Consider the following 18,896-nt stretch of genomic DNA (forward strand, 5'->3'; position numbering starts at 1 on the left):
AATCATTTTCCATAACAAAGTTCAAAACCACAAAACAAAAACGTTATCCACAGAAGTAGCTTAAGGATAAACACTTGCTCATTCAGAAATGCAAAATGACGTTACCTGATCGTATTGGATATTATTTGAGATGGTTAATGTTAGATTAGCAGTAAAATCACAATGGGATAATGTGTACGTCCTTGGCACGATACTTGCGTATGTATCAACTTCTTCTCCTTTTAACAAGACTTCCAGCTTTGAAGCTTCGAATCTTGCTGGAGGACCCAAGAGCCTGACAGCCTGGATATGAAGCCAAAAATTTTATTTATTACTATTTAATAAAAGAAGAGCTAAAGAGATTTGAAAAATAGAAGACAAAAGATAATTGTATAAGCTTTGCGACATAGTTGTCATGATGGATCATCTTTATTTGAAATTTGCATCAGGGGAGAGATCTATGATCGCCTTTTTGGTCTTTTAAGTCATGGACTATCAAGTCATGTCAGAAATACCGCCTCAGTTGGGAATACTCAAAAGTAAAATTTTATAAGGAGAAGGACGATGATGTTTCCTAAACGTGCAGATGGATATAATGAATAATTTGAAACAAAAGGATCTCCAATGATATTTTGCCAGGAAGAAATAGTTGCCCAGCCTTTGCTTTGCTTTGAAGTCTATATTCTGCAGGATAGCTAGCTAGTTGGAAATGTATTCTGCGTAAAGCAACTGTGACTATTCAAAAACTAATCCATCTTTTTATGATGTTTAGGTCTTGCTTTCAGTAATTTACACTAACTTCTCGAGCTCAGGGTTCCACAGATCAAAACTTCTGGACAAAGCCAAGCCTCTTACACTGAAAACCGTTAATCGGTTACAATGTAACAAACCAGCTCTAAATATTTGCTAGAGTCAGCAGATTGATCAAATAGGCAACAAACAAAAATTAGCACCCACAAGCATTGTTAAACAATCTACTGAAATTGAACCATTAGTTGTGCTTTCTTTCAATGACAATGAATTTCAAAATCTACTTATGGAAGCATCATTTGAAAATCAAACTTTCAAAATACTAGCATAATGCTCCATTCTCCTCATATGTTAAATCCAAAACCATATTTCCTGAAAATACATAATCCGCTCCAACCTGCCAATTCCCAGCCCCGGAAAAAGTAATATAAGTACAACCACTTGAGGGGAAAAAAGGAACAATTCCTCCATGTCATAAAGAAATCAAATTTTTCCAATCATAGATTACTAAAATGAGATGTTCTACGGTGCACACTTCCAAGAAATTGACAAAGCAAGTCTGCTCAAATAGCAATAGGTAACAAAAGATTACAAAGCAAACTGTACAAGTTCCTCAATTTACTGTTCAGTTTCCTCTGCCAAGAAGCAATAACTCCTAATCATCTAACAAATCATTACAAAATGGTATCAACCAATTATCAGGGCTCTCCCGACCATAAGACCACTAAAGCAATCGCTATTATATTTGACCTTTCCATTAGTAGATCTCCAGTTGAAAAACCGATAGACTCCACATATCCAAGTTTAACCCCTCAACTTTCCACTATGGTTCAATATTAACCCAAGTTTGTAGCTAGCGAATCAATGTGTGAAAAATGCAGTCTTTTCCTAACATGGTATTAGACCAAAAGTTTAACTGAGGGTAAAGTTGCTCAATTCTTTTTATGACCGTGGTGTCCGACCCAGCTTTCACACACCCCGAGTAATTCTACATTATACTTGTCACCTCCCACCAGCAATAGATACCAGGTAAGTTACTCAATTTCAAATACTCGCATAAGCAAATTAACCCTTTACCCTGGTATAAATGGCAAAAATGTGAATCTACATAGAAAACAAATTGTACAAAGTCCCTCAACAAAACTTCGAATAAGAAATGCAGTACACAATCTACAAAATATATCACAAAACTCAAATCCAGAAAACTCATATTTACCTGGAATACAAGTGTGTTGTAAGGAGGTTTTCTTCCACTAAAAGAAGAAAGAAGAACAGCAGGTGTTGTTGAATGCTTAACTTGACAATTATGAATGTAAGAAGATGGAGAAGAAGAAGAAGAAGAAGGAGAATGGGTGGTAAAGCGAGTGGCCATGGACTGCATGACAAATTCATCCTCTCTTCTTCTCTCTACAACTACTATTTTCTATCCACTTAAACATTTCACAACCATTTATTTTTCTCTTTCAACAATGTTTAAATTGTGTCTTTGTGAATGTGTTTGTGACACAGAGACTATTGAGAGAGAAATGAAGAAGATTTGTGGATATGAAAAATAAGTAACAAAAATGGAATTTTTTTACAAAAATATTTTGTGAGTAAGGAGACCCTACAATATCCTATGACAATTAAATGGACCAATAGTTTATTTACATTTGTCTATAACTCTCATCCTGGAAAACACCATAGCCTTACAATCACAAACATCACATTTTAAATCTATTTTTTTCTTTTAAAATTATTTTGGGGGTTTTTTGTCCGGTGTCCGGTACCCACATTGGAGCCCGACTAAATCTGCCTTCGCACTGGGAAGTCCACATCTCATTGTAATGAGCTTGCTTACAGGGGTGGAGCTACAGCCAAGTAAGAGTGGTCAGACAAACACCCTTGTCGGAAAATTATACGAGGTATATAGGTAGAATATTGTCTAATACGTGGATATATAATAAATTGAACATGTTTCTGCACAATAGTGGCTCATAGCCTAGCAGTAAGCATGCGTATTTGTGCCATTGGGGTCTGTGGTTTGATTCTCACTAGCTACGTTTATTAACACAATCTGTTTTTTTTTAAAAAAAAACACTTAAATATCCATTATCAGCCCCGTTTCTTCTTTATGTTTCTAGCCTTAAATTTTAGTTAACCTAATAATTAATATTTTATTATTTTATTTATATTTTCAATCTATATTAAGTGAATTATTAGGTATAACACACTCTCAATAAATTATTTTTAAAGATAAAATTAAAGATTATCATCCACTATTATACGCTTGATTATTTCTAAACTATTCTTTTAGAAAATATAAAATAGTTAAGAATCTTATTAAAAGAAAAGGTAATATGGAAAAAAAAAGTTTCAACAATTATCTTGAAAAAACATTGCTATTTAATTTTTAAATTTGGGTATATCCACTCATCAGTAAAAATAAAATAAATGTTTTGTGCACCCATTCTGTTAAAAAATAATTATTGACTCTTTTAAAGTTTGAACACCCTTGACGAAATTTATGCCTCTGTCACTACTTGCTTAGTGAGGGTTACCTCTGTTGAGAATATCATTAACTAATAAAAGTATGCTCTAACGCACACTTTAACATGGTATTAGAGCATATAGGGGTCCTGAGATCGAATCTTACCCTCATCCAAATTAAAAAGAATTTCCACGTGCTTGAGAAAAAGAATCGGGATATGGATTTCCTTGTCATAAAAAAATGAGTATTACCTCTATTTTATTTAATGTGTCTTAATTTAATTGAAAATTAAGTTTAAGAAATCGAGAGACTTTTGAATCATGTTTTTTTAACTAAGGAGACTCTTGACTACCTTGACATTTGACAATTTGTGCAACAAAGAACGTTTCACAGCGCAAGGAGGTGCCTTAGCATTTTAATAATCTGGCTAGCAAGTTCAGCGTATATTCTATCAAATTCATATATCAAAGTTCAATAAGCTGTTGCGGGTAAGGTTTGTAAAACATTTGTTTTAGGTTCCAAATAAATTTTAATAATAATTTTATAATTTTAATTTTACTTAAAACATATTGAACATTATAAAAATAAAATCAAAAATTAAATTTAAAAGGAAAGAATTAAGAACTATCTACTTTTATCTGAAATATTTTAAAACTCTAAATTAAACAATATAAATCTTCATATTAATAGCAGTCAGATCTATGAAACATGTGTGTCAAACCATCTACACATGTTGGTTTTTTTAAATGTTGGTTAAATCTTTCTGCCTATCGTCAATTCACATCCTTAGAGAGCACAACACAAAGATGTGGGGAAGTCTTATGGGGAAGTCGGATAAATTATGTTATTAATTTAACAGATCTATTATCGTCACCGGTGCAATGCAATGGCTGCCATGAGGTTCAAAAGTGTCGTTGTTACATAAACATGTGTGATTTAGAAAGAAATGATATGAGTACTTCGGACTCACAACTGATGTGGATGTTGTGGTGTATTGATGAACCAAAGGAGCTACTTCCCAATAGGAGTTGTGATCACTCAACTCAACCTTTTATCCTCCGCCCCTATAGGGTTGTCATCACTCAACTCAACCTTTTACCCTTAGCCCTTCATTTGATTGAAAAAAACTCTATTGACCTTGTTAGAATAGAAATAAGTATTTCCTACTTAGAATAGAAATAAGAATAGGAATAGGAATAGGAATAAGAATAGGAATCCTAGTTGGAAAAGGATTCCAATGTAGTGTCTATAAATAGGGTCTCAATGTAACTATTTAGATACACAATTCAATAATATTTTTCGTATATATTTCTCACATGGTATCAGAGCATTGGTGAGAACAAACAAGTCACCGTATGTCTATGTCAATTTCCGGTGACTGTTGGGTCTGATTTTGTTATACTTTTTTCTTTCTGTGGGTGTTGTGCGAAAACCAACACCACCACGAGGCTCGAAAAGCCCCCGCGACCAAACCCCAGCCAAAACCACCGGAAAACACCACCCCACGCGCTCTCACGCGCCTATCGGAGGTGGCAGTTTCCGGCGAGATCTGTCTCACGCGCCGGCGCGTGAAGGCTTTTCTGATCATATTTTTTTGAGATTTTTTTGACAGTTGGGGTCGTCCAGCCAATCCGACCAGGCCCATACTGTTTTTGACCAGATCCGATCGCCGGAATTAGAGTTCCAGCTATTTCCAGGCAGTTTCCGGCGACTTTTCTTCGAGATTTGAATTTTCCGAGACAAATTTAGCATAATGTCTTTTGGGTGTGACGTTTTTTGTTCCAAAAATATGGGGATTGGAAGTTCTAGCCCTATAATCACTTCAGAACTTTTATTGGGAAGTTCAAACTATTTATCTTGGGCTTCCTCGGTTGAGTTGTGGTGCAAGGGTCAAGGTGTCCAAGATCACTTAACGAACAAGGCTTATGAGGTAGATGTAAAGGCAAAGACTAGTGAGGAAGATGCAAAAGCCAAAGCACAATGGGAGAAAGTAGATGCTCAATTATGTAGTCTCCTATGGCGTTCTATTGATTTCAAGTTGATGCCCTTGTTTCGCCCATTCCAGACGTGTTATACAGTTTGGGAAAAGGCTCGTGCTTTATACACTAATGACATATCTCGATTCTATGATGTGATATCTCGATTGACCAACTTAAAGAAACAAGAATCCGATATGTCTACTTACTTAGGACAGGTACAGGCAGTCATGGAGGAATTTGACACATTAATGCCAGTTACTACGAATGTGGAAAAACAACAAGAACACAGACAAACATTGTTTCTAGTTCTTACTCTTGCTGGACTTCCTCCTGATCATGATTCTGTACGTGATCAGATTTTAGCTAGCCCTACAGTTCCTACAATCGATGAATTATTCTCTCGTCTCCTTCGTCTTGCGGCACCTCCCAGTCACAAGGTAGTTTCATCACCCACTGTTGACTCATCTATTCTTGCATCTCAAACCTTTGAAAAGCGTACATATCAATCTATGGAGAATCGGCGAGGAGGAGGGCGTTTTGGGAAACCTCGATCCAAGTGTAGTCATTGTCATAAGCCTGGACACACTCGTGATATATGTTATATTTTGCATGGTCCACCACCCAGTTATGATCCTATTGTTCTAAAGGAATATAATGAGTTCCTTCGAAATCGCGCAAGTAAACAGACATCTCCACCAGTAGTATATGGTGCTCAACCTAATCAACCATCCAATAATGCTCATATTGCTCAGACAGAATATGATGAGTTCCTTCAGTATCGTGCAAATAAGCAAACGTCTCCACAAGTAGTTTCGGTTGCACAACCTGATGTCTCTGTTGCGGGTAATTCTTTTGCTTGTGTGTCGCAATCTAGTACTCTTGGAACATGGGTCATGGACTCTGGGGCTTCTGATCATATCTCTGGTAATAAATCACTTTTATCCGATATTGTTTATTCACAATCTCTTCCAGCTATTACTTTAGCCAATGGGATCCAAACCAAACCAAAAGGGGTTGGAAAAGCCAAACCCCTATCTTCTGTCACCCTGGACTCTGTTCTTTATGTCCCTGGTTCTCCTTTTAATCTAGCATCTGTTAGTCGTTTGACGAAAGCCCTACATTGTAGCATAACTTTTTTCGATGATTTTTTTCTCATGCAGGACCGCAGTACGGGACAGATGATTGGAACAGGACATGAATCACAAGGCCTTTACTATCTTACCTCTTCAAATTCCTTAGCAGCATGCTCCATTACAGATTCCCCAGATTTAATTCACAAACGTTTGGGACATCCGAGTCTATCCAAACTGCAAAAGATGGTGCCTAGTTTGTCTAGTTTATCCACATTAGATTGTGAGTCGTGTCAACTTGGGAAACACACTCGTGCTACGTTTTCTCGTAGTACTGAGGGTCGTTCAGAGTCTATTTTTTCATTAGTTCATTCTGATATTTGGGGTCCTAGTAGAGTCAGTTCCACCTTAGGATTTCGTTATTTTGTTAGTTTCATTGATGATTATTCAAAATGTACTTGGGTTTTCTTAATGAAAGATCGTTCTGAGTTATTTTCTATTTTCAAAAGTTTCTTTGCTGAAATACAAAATCAGTTTGGTGTTTCTATTCGTACTTTTCGTAGTGATAATGCCTTAGAATACTTATCCTCCCAATTTCGGGAGTTTATGACTCACCAAGGCATTATTCACCAGACTACTTGTCCATACACCCCTCAACAAAATGGTGTAGCTGAAAGAAAAAATCGGCATCTTATTGAGACCGCTCGTACTCTTCTCCTTGAATCCAATGTTCCATTGCGTTTTTGGGGAGATGCAGTTCTTACGTCTTGTTATTTGATAAATAGAATGCCCTCTTCTTCTATTCAGAATCAGGTTCCCCATTCCATACTGTTTCCTCAGTCACATCTCTATCCTATCCCTCCTCGTGTCTTTGGGAGCACATGCTTCGTTCATAACTTAGCCCCAGGAAAAGATAAATTAGCTCCTCGTGCCCTCAAATGTGTCTTTCTTGGTTACTCTCGAGTCCAAAAAGGGTATCGTTGTTATTCACATGATCTTCATCGATACCTTATGTCTGCTGATGTTACATTTTTTGAGTCTCAGCCTTACTATACATCTTCTGATCATCCTGATGTCTCTATGGTCTTACCCATACCTCAGGTTTTACCTGTGCCAACCTTTGTGGAATCTACGGTTACTTCTACATCTCCAGTTGTAGTGCCACCACTACTAACTTATCATCGCCGTCCACGTCCAACCCTAGTCCCAGATGATTCATGTCATGCGCCAGACCCTGCTCCTACTGCGGACTTGCCTCCTCCTAGCCAACCGCTTGCACTTCAAAAAGGTATACGATCCACTCGAAATACTAACCCACATTATACCTTCTTAAGTTATCATCGTCTATCATCACCCCATTATGCATTTGTGTCGTCTTTGTCCTCTATTTCCATTCCTAAGACTACAGGTGAAGCACTTTCTCATTCTGGATGGAGGCAGGCTATGGTTGATGAGATGTCTGCTTTACATAAGAGTGGTACTTGGGAGCTTGTCTCCCTTCCTGCAGGTAAATCTACTGTTGGTTGTCGTTGGGTTTATGCAGTCAAAATTGGTCCAGACGGTCAGGTTGATCGACTTAAGGCTCGCCTTGTTGCCAAAGGGTATACTCAGATATTTGGGCTAGATTATAGTGACACTTTCGCTCCTGTGGCTAAAATTGCATCTGTTCGTCTTTTTCTATCTATGGCTGCCGTTCGTCATTGGCCTCTTCATCAGTTGGACATTAAGAATGCTTTTCTACATGGTGATCTTGAGGAAGAAGTCTATATGGAGCAACCACCTGGTTTTGTTGCTCAGGGGGAGTCTAGTAGCCTTGTATGTCGATTGCGCAGGTCACTCTATGGTCTAAAACAGTCTCCTCGAGCTTGGTTCGGGAAGTTCAGCACAGTAATTCAGGAGTTTGGCATGACTCGTAGTGGAGCTGATCACTCTGTGTTTTATCGGCATTCTGCACCAAGTCGATGTATCTATTTGGTTGTTTACGTTGATGATATTGTTATCACCGGTAATGATCAAGATGGTATCACCGATTTGAAGCAACATCTCTTTAAGCACTTCCAAACTAAAGACCTTGGCAGATTGAAGTATTTTCTAGGTATTGAGGTTGCTCAGTCTAGATCAGGTATTGTTATTTCTCAGCGCAAGTATGCCTTAGACATTCTTGAGGAGACAGGGATGATGGGATGTAGACCTGTTGACACTCCTATGGATCCGAATGTTAAACTTCTTTCAGGACAGGGGGAGCCACTTAGTAATCCTGAAAGGTATAGACGACTTGTTGGAAAGTTGAATTATCTCACAGTGACTAGACCTGACATCTCTTTTCCTGTGAGTGTTGTAAGTCAGTTTATGACTTCCCCTTGTGATAGTCATTGGGAAGCAGTTGTTCGTATTCTGCGATATATAAAGTCAGCTCCCGGTAAAGGACTACTCTTTGAGGATCAAGGCCATGAGCATATCATTGGATATACAGACGCTGATTGGGCAGGATCACCCTCTGACAGACGTTCGACATCCGGATATTGTGTTTTAGTAGGAGGTAATTTGGTGTCGTGGAAGAGCAAGAAACAGAATGTGGTTGCTCGATCTAGTGCAGAATCAGAATATCGAGCAATGGCGACAGCAACTTGTGAGCTAGTTTGGATCAAACAGTTGCTGGGAGAACTAAAATTTGGCAAAGTTGATAAGATGGAACTTGTGTGTGATAATCAAGCGGCTCTTCATATCGCATCAAATCCAGTGTTTCATGAAAGGACTAAGCACATTGAGATTGACTGTCACTTTGTCAGAGAAAAGATACTCTCGGGAGATATTGTTACGAAATTTGTGAAGTCAAATGATCAGCTTGCAGATATCTTCACCAAGTCCCTCACATGTCCTCGTATTAATTACATCTGTAACAAGCTAGGTACATATGATTTGTATGCACCAGCTTGAGGGGGAGTGTTAGAATAGAAATAAGTATTTCCTACTTAGAATAGAAATAAGAATAGGAATAGGAATAGGAATAAGAATAGGAATCCTAGTTGGAAAAGGATTCCAATGTAGTGTCTATAAATAGGGTCTCAATGTAACTATTTAGATACACAATTCAATAATATTTTTCGTATATATTTCTCACAGACCTTTTACCCTCCGCCCCTATAGGGGTTGTCATTACTCAACTCAACCTTTTACCTTAGCCCTTCAGTTGAATGAAAAAAACTCTATTGAAAATATAGTCAGTGATTGTTGGGCTCACAAATAGTTGTACCTACTTTCTTTTTAGTTGAGAAGGACAATTATTAGAGATTGTGTGTTTGATTAAAGGAGGTTAAACTCTTTAACTGTTGAGAACAAGTATCTTGTACCAATGGTGGAAAATCTATACACTAGGTCTTTTGCTTTTTATTTTAGGAAATTTAGTGTTTTTCTTTGGAAAAAAAATCTTAATATTAATAAATAAAAAATTTATAATAATATCCAAGATAATGTATTGCAATAAAGGGCTAACCTCTTATTAATTATAATTGATTCTTACTTTTATAAATAATAATATAACTATATGAAGTTAAAAGCTTAATATGCTTTAAATACAAATATTCCTTTATTTCAGTAAAAACAAAAGGGAAATTTTAATGTTAAATTATTTATAATTATAGTAAGGTGACGTTTCTATAAATGTTAAACAAGAAGCTTAATCACATCATGATTGAACAGAAAGAAAAGTTACATTAGAACGTGTGATGTACTATAAATGTTATAAATGTAAAACAAGAAGATCAATCATTTAAGAAAGAAAGTTGTGTTAGAAAGGGGTAAATAGAAAGAAAAGTTACATTACAAAGGAGGAAGGAGGGGTAGGTAGAAAGAAAAATTACATTACGAAGGAGGAAGGAGGAAAGCAAGATTATCAAAAAAAAAAATTGGATCCAATTTAATGACAGTATATAGGGTTGAAACTAATATTTCAAATTTTGAAATTAATTAAAGTTAAAATTATTAAGTCTTTACTTATTTGTAATAAATAAGAATTCCTTATGTTTTCTTTTTAAAAATAGATGTTTAAGGGTTAGAATGAGTGTATATTTATACAAATACTGAAATTGTATAGCTAACCCTTACTTCTTATGGTGGTCCTTGCCATTGAAAATTTGTTGATTTTTATATTAGGAGTGTCAAAATGAGCCTAAATATAGGTAACATGCCTAACAAGCCAAAAATTTAATGGGGTAGGTTTAAAATAATTTGAATTGAGTTCAATCTCAACACATTTAAGTCTTAACTTATTTTAAAAGAAGGGAAGATTTCATAAATAGCTAAAATGTGAAACATAATAGGTTTCCTTAGCTAGATTTTGCCTATTTATGTAGTGTAGCTATAGTTTTAATAGCTAAATAGATTCTCATTTGTATAATTCAGCTGATTTTAATTAATTATATAAATTGATTATTAAGTTTGTTTAATTAAGTGAGTGACAATTTCAGTTGTAAATATAGAAACAACCCTTAAATTCATGATTATTAAATCTAATTAGATTTTTTTTAATCAAATATGACTTCTTCTTTGACTTGCACCGCGTCTCCTTTGGACCTTCTTTGACCATGAATTGGATTTTCTAAATAAGCAACATTAATATAATTAGTTGTATAAGTTGTACCGAATATAAGATGCTATTATGGAAACTGTATATGTATATAGTTATATCATGTATATACAAAAAATCAGATATGTTTATATAAAATTTGGAATTGTATAACTATAACTATTGTAATATTGTATACCTGTTGTTTTATATATATGTTTTTTTTAAAATTATGTAACATATACAAACAAGGCATAAGGCAAACCAATTAAATACTCATATACAAAAGACCTAATGAATTTAACTGTATATTTTTACGAATATTGAAATTGTATAACTATAACTGATATACTGTATAAATGTTATTCTATACATATGTAGTTTAATGCAAATAAGTCATAATACAACTCAATTGACTGCTCATATACAACAACAAAAACTAACTAAGGCTGAAAAGAAGATTGCTTATGATCACAAGATGTGCCAGCTTCTAGATGATTATACTTTGGTGCAGATTGATCTTCACCAGGGGTGACCTCAAGAAAGTGAGAGAGATTGTTCATCCATGGTTTGAATATATTTACTAGTTTACTGAGATATTCAAGATTGTGACTAAAAATATAAACAATTAAAAAAATATTATGAGGAATGAATAAAAAATTTTAAATTTTAATTTTAATTTGGTTGAATTATTAAAGGAGAAATGAGAGATTTTTGGAGATAAATTAGTGGGTGTGATCAAAGAGAGAGTGAGTTTTGATTTGTATAAAAGATGAAAAAGAAGGCTTACACGTTTTGATACAAAATGTGGGATCGCCGGCCGCCGTATATCCATTTTCTTTAACTATAACCACTTTTATAATTAAGTTAAACTATAGTTATGAAGTATAATTAATTACTATATGTTAGCTTAGTTATGTAATTTTTCCTTAAAAGAATCTCCGGTTGAGCTCAAAATAATCTTCAATTTCAACCTATTTTAAGACTCATTATTTGCATTGATGTAATTTATGTTCCTATATTGGAGGTATGAATTATTATCTATTTATATCTTTTAGGATTTATCTATCCATTTGTAATTACTTTTTTAAATTTTCTTGAGTTGAAATTGAAATTGTGGTTATAAAACATAAATAATAATATGTTAAAAATATTGAGATTAAGCGGATCAAATTGGCCGGGTCAAGATCCAAACCGTTTTTTAGCCTATTTGATCTCAACTTATTTGAACCCAAAGTAAATTTAGACGGACTAGGACCCAACTCGATTTCTATTTCAACTCAATCTGCCTATTTGACACTCCTAATTCATATTATCACTGTCTTCAATGATAATTCATCTAAGTCAAAGAGAAAATGTGTGAATACAAAAAGGGGAAATATTCAAAATGTCAATATTTTAGTATTTAATAGGACCCCTTAATCACATTTTCAATATATAATAAAAATGTCAATATTTGAGTTTGTTATATATATAAGGGAAAAGAGCCTGATATACCCTCAACTTTGTCATTTGGACCTGATATGTCCCTCGTTACGAAAGTGGCTCATATATACCCTTACCGTTATACAAACGGCTCACATATACCCCTACTGTTACAAAATGAGCTCACATATACCCTTCATTTAACGGAAGTGAAAAAATTAGTTTTAAATTTATATTTTTGATTTCTTCAAAAAAATATTTATGGGTATATATGATTTTTCTAGAAAATTTCAAGGTATATTTTAATTTTTTTCGGACATAAATTATTTTTTGACTTTTTGATTATCATTATTTGAGTTTCTTTTTCTTATTTTATTTTTTCTTTCATTCCTTAGTGTAAAGAAAAAAATTTAAAACTATTTTTTTTTGTGGCTATATTATAATTTAAAACTATTTTTGCGAATATATTGTAATTTAATTTTTGTATTTGAAGAAAAAAATTGGGTCATCTATAATAAATTTTACAAGAATATTAGCAAAACTTAAATAAATTTGACCATCAAATTAATAAATCTAAATTAGTCATTGAAACAAAAAAAAGTTAAAAAAATAATAATATATGTTTGAGGAGGATTAAATATACCCATATGGGATTATATTTTTTTAAATAATTAAAAAATTAAACTAAAATTATTATTTTCACTTCCGTTAGAGGAAAAAGGTATATGTGAGCCATTTGTATAATAGTAGGGGTATATATGAGCCAATTTTATAACGAGTAGTATATCAGCTCTAAATGACAAAGTTAAGGGATATATCAGACCCTTTTTCCCTATATCTAATTATGTTTTTTTAAAAATAATTTTATTTGAAAGAATACAATTATTCAATAACATAATGGAGAAAATCAGGGGAAAAATATTTTAAAAAGGAACATATCAATTGAATTTCTCATCAATTACAACTTCAAAGAAAAAAAAAATAGTGGTTCCACTTTCATTGTTTCTCAAATTTCCAATATAGAATTTTTCTCCCCATTGTTTCTCAAATTTCGTTTGGATTTTTTTCTGTGTAGAAAGAAAATATTGAAATAATCAAATAGGATTTCGTTGAAAAATAACTTTGGAACGAAAATTCCAACTTGAACTTCGAGTATCTACAAGATAATCGATGAAATACAAAATCGAACATGTATTTGTTAACTGGTTGGCATGATCCAAAAATGAACGTGATGACACTTGTCTATTCCCACCAAGACAAATCAGGCTCAACACAACGAAAACGAAAGAAATACGGAAAGATAAAGTAAGAACAAGACAAATGCAGAAAACTTATTCATTCTAAACAATACTCCAAAATCTGGTTGTCACGTGTAAAAACCACTAAAGTAAATTGTAACATCCGACTATTTGAAATAGCTTTGAAGAGGCTTAGGATTGGAAATTTTCATTTTTGGAAAGAATTTTAAAGTTTTGGAAATTTTCGGCTAAGTATGGAAAATGTGAATTTTTGGCCAACTTTGAACAGCCATAAATTCTAGCTCAGGATGATTTAGGTGTAATTCCAGTTATGGTTGCAAAGTTCGTGGAACGATCTTTCCAACGCCGCCGAGTTTGCTCAATTCCGAGTCCGTATGAGCAAGTTATGGCCATTGAAAGTTGGGCAGTTGACAAGGAAATCCGTCCGGGAATCATTAAGGGCATTTTGGTCTTTTCCCTAGCCTTTTATTTTGGTTTTATAAATGTGTTAGGCTGATCATTTTGATCAGTTTTACCATTTTAAAAGAAGTGAGAGTGAGGGTTTTGAGAGAAGAAGAAGAGAAGAAGAAGAGAAGAAGAGGAGATCAAGCAAGGAGATCATCGTGGATTTTCGTCGGGGGTGATCCCTACCAAGGTATGTGAGCTTTTAGTGTTGGGTGATCCTTTCCCCCACACACCTAGCCCCTTTTATTCATTAAGAAAGGTTTGGTTATGTTGTTTAAAGTTGGTTGTTGTTGTTGTTGGAATTATTGTGGGTTGTGGAACATGATTGGATTGTGTTTTGAGTGGTATTCTATTGAATGTTGAGGGATATTATGTTTCTAAGTGATTGGGGCTGGAACCCTTGAGGTTAGAGGATTTAGAGTTGGAGACGTGAAGGAGAAAGTCGGGCAGCTTGTGAGGAGCACGTCCGCGTCGCGGACTTGTTCCCTCTGTGAACAAAAATCTTCTCCGCGTCGCGGACAGGACGCGGACTCCACTGTTTTCAGAATTTATTCTCAAAAATTTTCTTAAGTTTGGTTGTTCCAAATCATTCCTAAATCATTCCTAAACATCATGAGGTCCCTCCAAACACCAATCAAGTCCTTGAATCCATAATTCAATTCAAGTGAAGTTAGTTTCCGATTCAAGTGAAGTCAAGCTTAGAAATTAAGTAAGTCCAAGCAAGTCTTTAAAGCTTTTCAAGAGTCTTCATTGAACGTTTTAACTTCATTCTAAGGCTCAAGTTCCAAGTTAAGTATAGAGTTTCAAGTCAAGCAAAGAGTATAGAGTTTCAAGCTAAGTAAAGAGTTTCAAGTTTCAAGTTTAGTAAAGAGTAAAGAGCATATAGTTTCAAGTCGAGTAAAGAGTATCGAGTTTCGAGTTAAGTCAAGAGTCAAGAGTTGAGTTCATTTCTCAAAAAGTAATTAGGGAACTAAGTATTTCCCAAGGAAGTTTATAAGTGTTTTCACATTTAAGTTGAGAGGAAACTGAGATTTCCAAAAGAGTTTTGAGAAGTTTGAGTACTATCTCTTTTAAAAAGAAAAGATGAGTTTTTCAAAAGAGTTTCTAAAATATGATTAGATATGACAAATCGAGTATGTCATCAATGTTTAAACAGTATGGTCTCTAGATATACCATCAATGTTTAAGCAGTATGAATATCCCGAGTCATCAATGATCATATAAAAAAATATGGTTTTGATTTGTTCTTTTTAAAAAAGATTTTTCAAGTGCCTTCGGGCTAAGTTTTGAGTAATTATCTCAACTAAAGAAAGATGTGTTTAAAACACCTATGAGCTAAATTATTTTTTGGGAGTAGTCTTGAGCACCGAGTTGGGGACACGAGTTCATATTAACTCAACTCTCCATAAGAACAATGTAGCCAAACATGGGATTTCTCGTATCATACTTTTTAGATGATCACGAAAGTTAAGCTAGTGGATCCATTAAGCAAAAGTTAAAGTAAGGTCCTATATCGATGGCAAGGTATAGGATGGTCCTTGGGCAACGTGAGGTAAAACGTTGTATCACCACTTAGTTTCATAGTGGTGGTTATCGGTTAGAGAAACTCCCATAGCAGTAAAAAGAGCTTGGTTCCTCGATAAGTTCTGCTTAGTATGGATGGGGGTATGGGACTTCATTCATGCATTGCACAAGTAGACTTTGAGAGGAAGCATGGTATTTTCATGATATTATAAATATGATTTTACGTCATGTTTTAATAGTTTCAAAGGCTTTATATATTGCATGTGTCTCATTGCTTTATATTAAGTTCAGTTATTCTTGAGTTGTACAGAGCCAAGGTAAGTTCTCTTTTGTATCCCTTTTCAAGCTTAAGTTGTTTTTAGCGGTCCAGCTCGCATACTCGTACATTCCATGTACTGATGCCAGTTGGCCTGCATCGTTTTATGATGCAGACGCAGGTACCCAGGATCAACATTCTGCACGCCGTTGATCCAGTGAGCACTCTAGAGTCAGGGGTGAGCCTCATTGCTTCCAGAGGGCTCAGTTATTTTGTTCTCTTAGTTTTGTTTATTAGGGTGTTGCGGGGTCTGTCCCAACATCCATCTAAGTATTTTAGAGGCTTCATAGACAGTCAGTCAGTTAGTTTTGAGTCTCTTATCTATGTATATATGTAAGTATTCTATTTTGAGACTCGAGTTGCCTTTTTGGCCAGATATGTATCATTTAAGTTGTTTATGTCTCTGCATAGCACTGAGTTTCTGTTGAGTAGGTTTCCGCTGAGTTAAGAAAGTCAGGCCAAGGGTTCGCTTGGGGCCAGCAATGGTCTCCGAGTGCCGGTCCCGCCCAGGGTGTAGGCTCGGGGCGTGACATAAATACAGAATTCGAAAGATAAATACAAGTCTCAAATGTCTTTGCTTCTCAAATAGAGCAAAGCATAAATAAAGAAAAAGAGGACCTCCGAGATGACAAACAACTACCTCTCAAGTTCTTCAACGAGCCTCGAAGTCAGGAAAAGAAGAAGATCACACGGGTCCGGGCTCGAAACCTACTAGAAGCAAGGAGTGAGTACCACCTACATATCAAGCAACCTAATAAACTAGGCAACCTAGCTAAATCGAATACTCCTTTCCATCCCAACTGAACCTTCGCAACTACAACCTACACAGAAATCAGCCCAACCTAAGAGTTCTACAATAAACAAGTCTCAAGGCTCAAAGATCAAAGACCAACATTCACATTTCAACAATCGACAAGTATCATATCAATTAATTTCAAGTATAAGAATTTCAATCACAAATACCAAGTATTCAATCCACTTCTCAAATAACCAATTCAACACATCAAATAGCTTAATCACATGCATCAAATAAGTCAAAATATGCACCAAGTAGATTGATCACAAAGGTCAACAATGTTCCTAACCGGAACCATTTTCCTTTAGCTTTCACATTAATCCCTTACCAAAATCATTTCCGTTCAGCATTTATATTACTAGCCGAAACTATTTTCATTCGGCTTTTATCACAAAATATCACTTGCCGGAACCATTTTCCTACGGCATTTACATCACTAGCCGAAATCATTTCCCTTCGGCTTTTATCACAAAATATCACTTGTCGGAACCATTTTCATTTGGTATTTACATCACTAGCCGAAACCATTTTCCTTCGGCTTTTATCACAAAATATCACTTGTCGGAACCATTTTCTTTCGACATTCACATCACTAGCTGGAACCATTTCCCTTCGACTTTTATCACAAAATATCACTTGTCAAAACCATTTCTCTTCGACATTTATATGTAAGAATAATATTTCAATATTTTGAGTACTTCTATTAACTTTTTTTCTCTTTATTGAAGAAGACTGAAGAGATTAACACTATAAGTTATTAAAGATAACAAATAAAAATATGATAGGTAAAATACATAATTTTTTAAACGGAAAAGGGTCAAAACTATCCTTAAACTATCTGAAATAGCTTAAATATACCCTTAAACTATATTTCAGCTCAAAAATACCCTTCCCATCAAACTATTGGGCCACACCTACCCTTCTAGTTAACGGAAGTATTTATGTCTGTGTTAAATGCTACATGGACGCCACATGGATGCCACATGTGCACGCCAAACGGACCCCACCTCCACATAGACAACTACTGAAAATGGTCAAAACTATCCCTAAGCTATTCAAAATAGCTTAAATATAGCCTTAAACTATATTTCGGCTCAAAAATACCCTTCCCGTCTAATTATTATACCACACTTGCCCTTCTGTTTAACAGAAGCATCCATGTGTGCGCTAAAATGCCACATGGACTCCACATGTGCACGCCAAACACACCCCACCTCCACATAGACGACTTAAAGCCTCAATTTCACTCTTTTCCCCCTCATTTCAATCTTTTCTTATTTGGGTATATCTATATGAATATACAATATACATTGACTCAATTCAATTTCATTTTATGTTGTACTTTGAAGATCACAACTTAAATAAAATTCAAATTAATTCTGCTATTTAATCCTTAAAGCATCTATATATTGAATGTTTCTTTAACTTTGCATAAAATCTAAAACTTCCTTAACAATCATTTAGAGCATCTTCTAGATTAGGGACCACAAAAGCTCAAAACTTGAACAAAAGTAGGGTAATTGGTAAAAAAAAATTAAATTAAGAAATCTATAAAGACTTACTAAGTCTTCGACTCTTCGTTGATGTAGTAGCAATCGAATGTGTCATTCCAGTCGTTCGTCAAGTTTTCTTCATTAGCGAAATCACCGATGTTGATGTGGCGGAGCTCGGTCACCACCGCCAGGGAAGTTGCCGTAGTCGTATTCCTTGTGCCTGGATTTCTGGTGATAAGTATATTAGGTCTCTTATAACAACTGCTATTTTGCGCCATGGCCGTGAGTTGAATCAACAAGAAAGCTTCGCTAAAATTTGTTTAAACAAGATTAATTTATTAAGAGAAATTAAAATAATAAATTAGTGTTAATTGATTAGTTAAAATGAGAGTGTTTATATTATACCTTAGATCGTTTCTTTTATTGTATTTGAAATGGTCATCAAATTGCAATTTCTCTACTTCATTCGGTTATGTATACAAGTTCCGCAAATGTTTTTTTTTTTTTTGGTTCAATATATAATTTTTAGGATGAAATGAGGGGAAAAGAGTGAAATTAAGGCTTTAAATCATCTATGTGGAGGTGGGGTGTGTTTGACGTGCACATGTGGAGTCCATGTGACATTTTAGCACACACATGCATGTTTTTGTTAAATAGAAGGGTAAGTGTGGTCCAATAGTTAGACAGGGAAGGGCATTTTTGATCCAAAATATAGTTTAAGAGTATATTTAAGCTATTCCGAATAGTTTAAGGGTAGTTTTGACCCTTTTCCATAGTTGTCTATGTGGAGGTGGGGTCTTGTTGGCGTGCACATATGGCATCCATGT

The 18,896-nt window shown here is 34.9% G+C and overlaps 1 protein-coding gene across 2 annotated transcripts in view; it reads right to left on the reverse strand.

The window, feature by feature from the left end:
• The window catches only part of LOC125834153 (magnesium dechelatase SGRL, chloroplastic-like), a 390,391-nt gene extending 388,128 nt beyond the window's left edge, over positions 1-2,263 (reverse strand). The window contains exons 1-2 of one of the 2 annotated variants that reach the window (XM_049513347.1): positions 1,946-2,263; positions 106-282 (exon numbers count right to left, since the gene is read on the reverse strand). In XM_049513347.1, the coding sequence (XP_049369304.1) occupies positions 106-282; positions 1,946-2,110 (342 nt within the window). In that variant the 5' untranslated portion in view covers positions 2,111-2,263. The remainder of the gene's footprint in view (positions 1-105; positions 283-1,945) is intronic. The other variant, XM_049513346.1, reaches the window with a different exon arrangement.
• Positions 2,264-18,896: the final 16,633 nt, after the last annotated feature.

This window comes from Solanum verrucosum, unplaced genomic scaffold (genome assembly GCF_900185275.1).
Source record: "Solanum verrucosum unplaced genomic scaffold, falcon-dt-bn FXZP01000108.1, whole genome shotgun sequence".
NCBI lineage: Eukaryota > Viridiplantae > Streptophyta > Magnoliopsida > Solanales > Solanaceae > Solanum > Solanum verrucosum.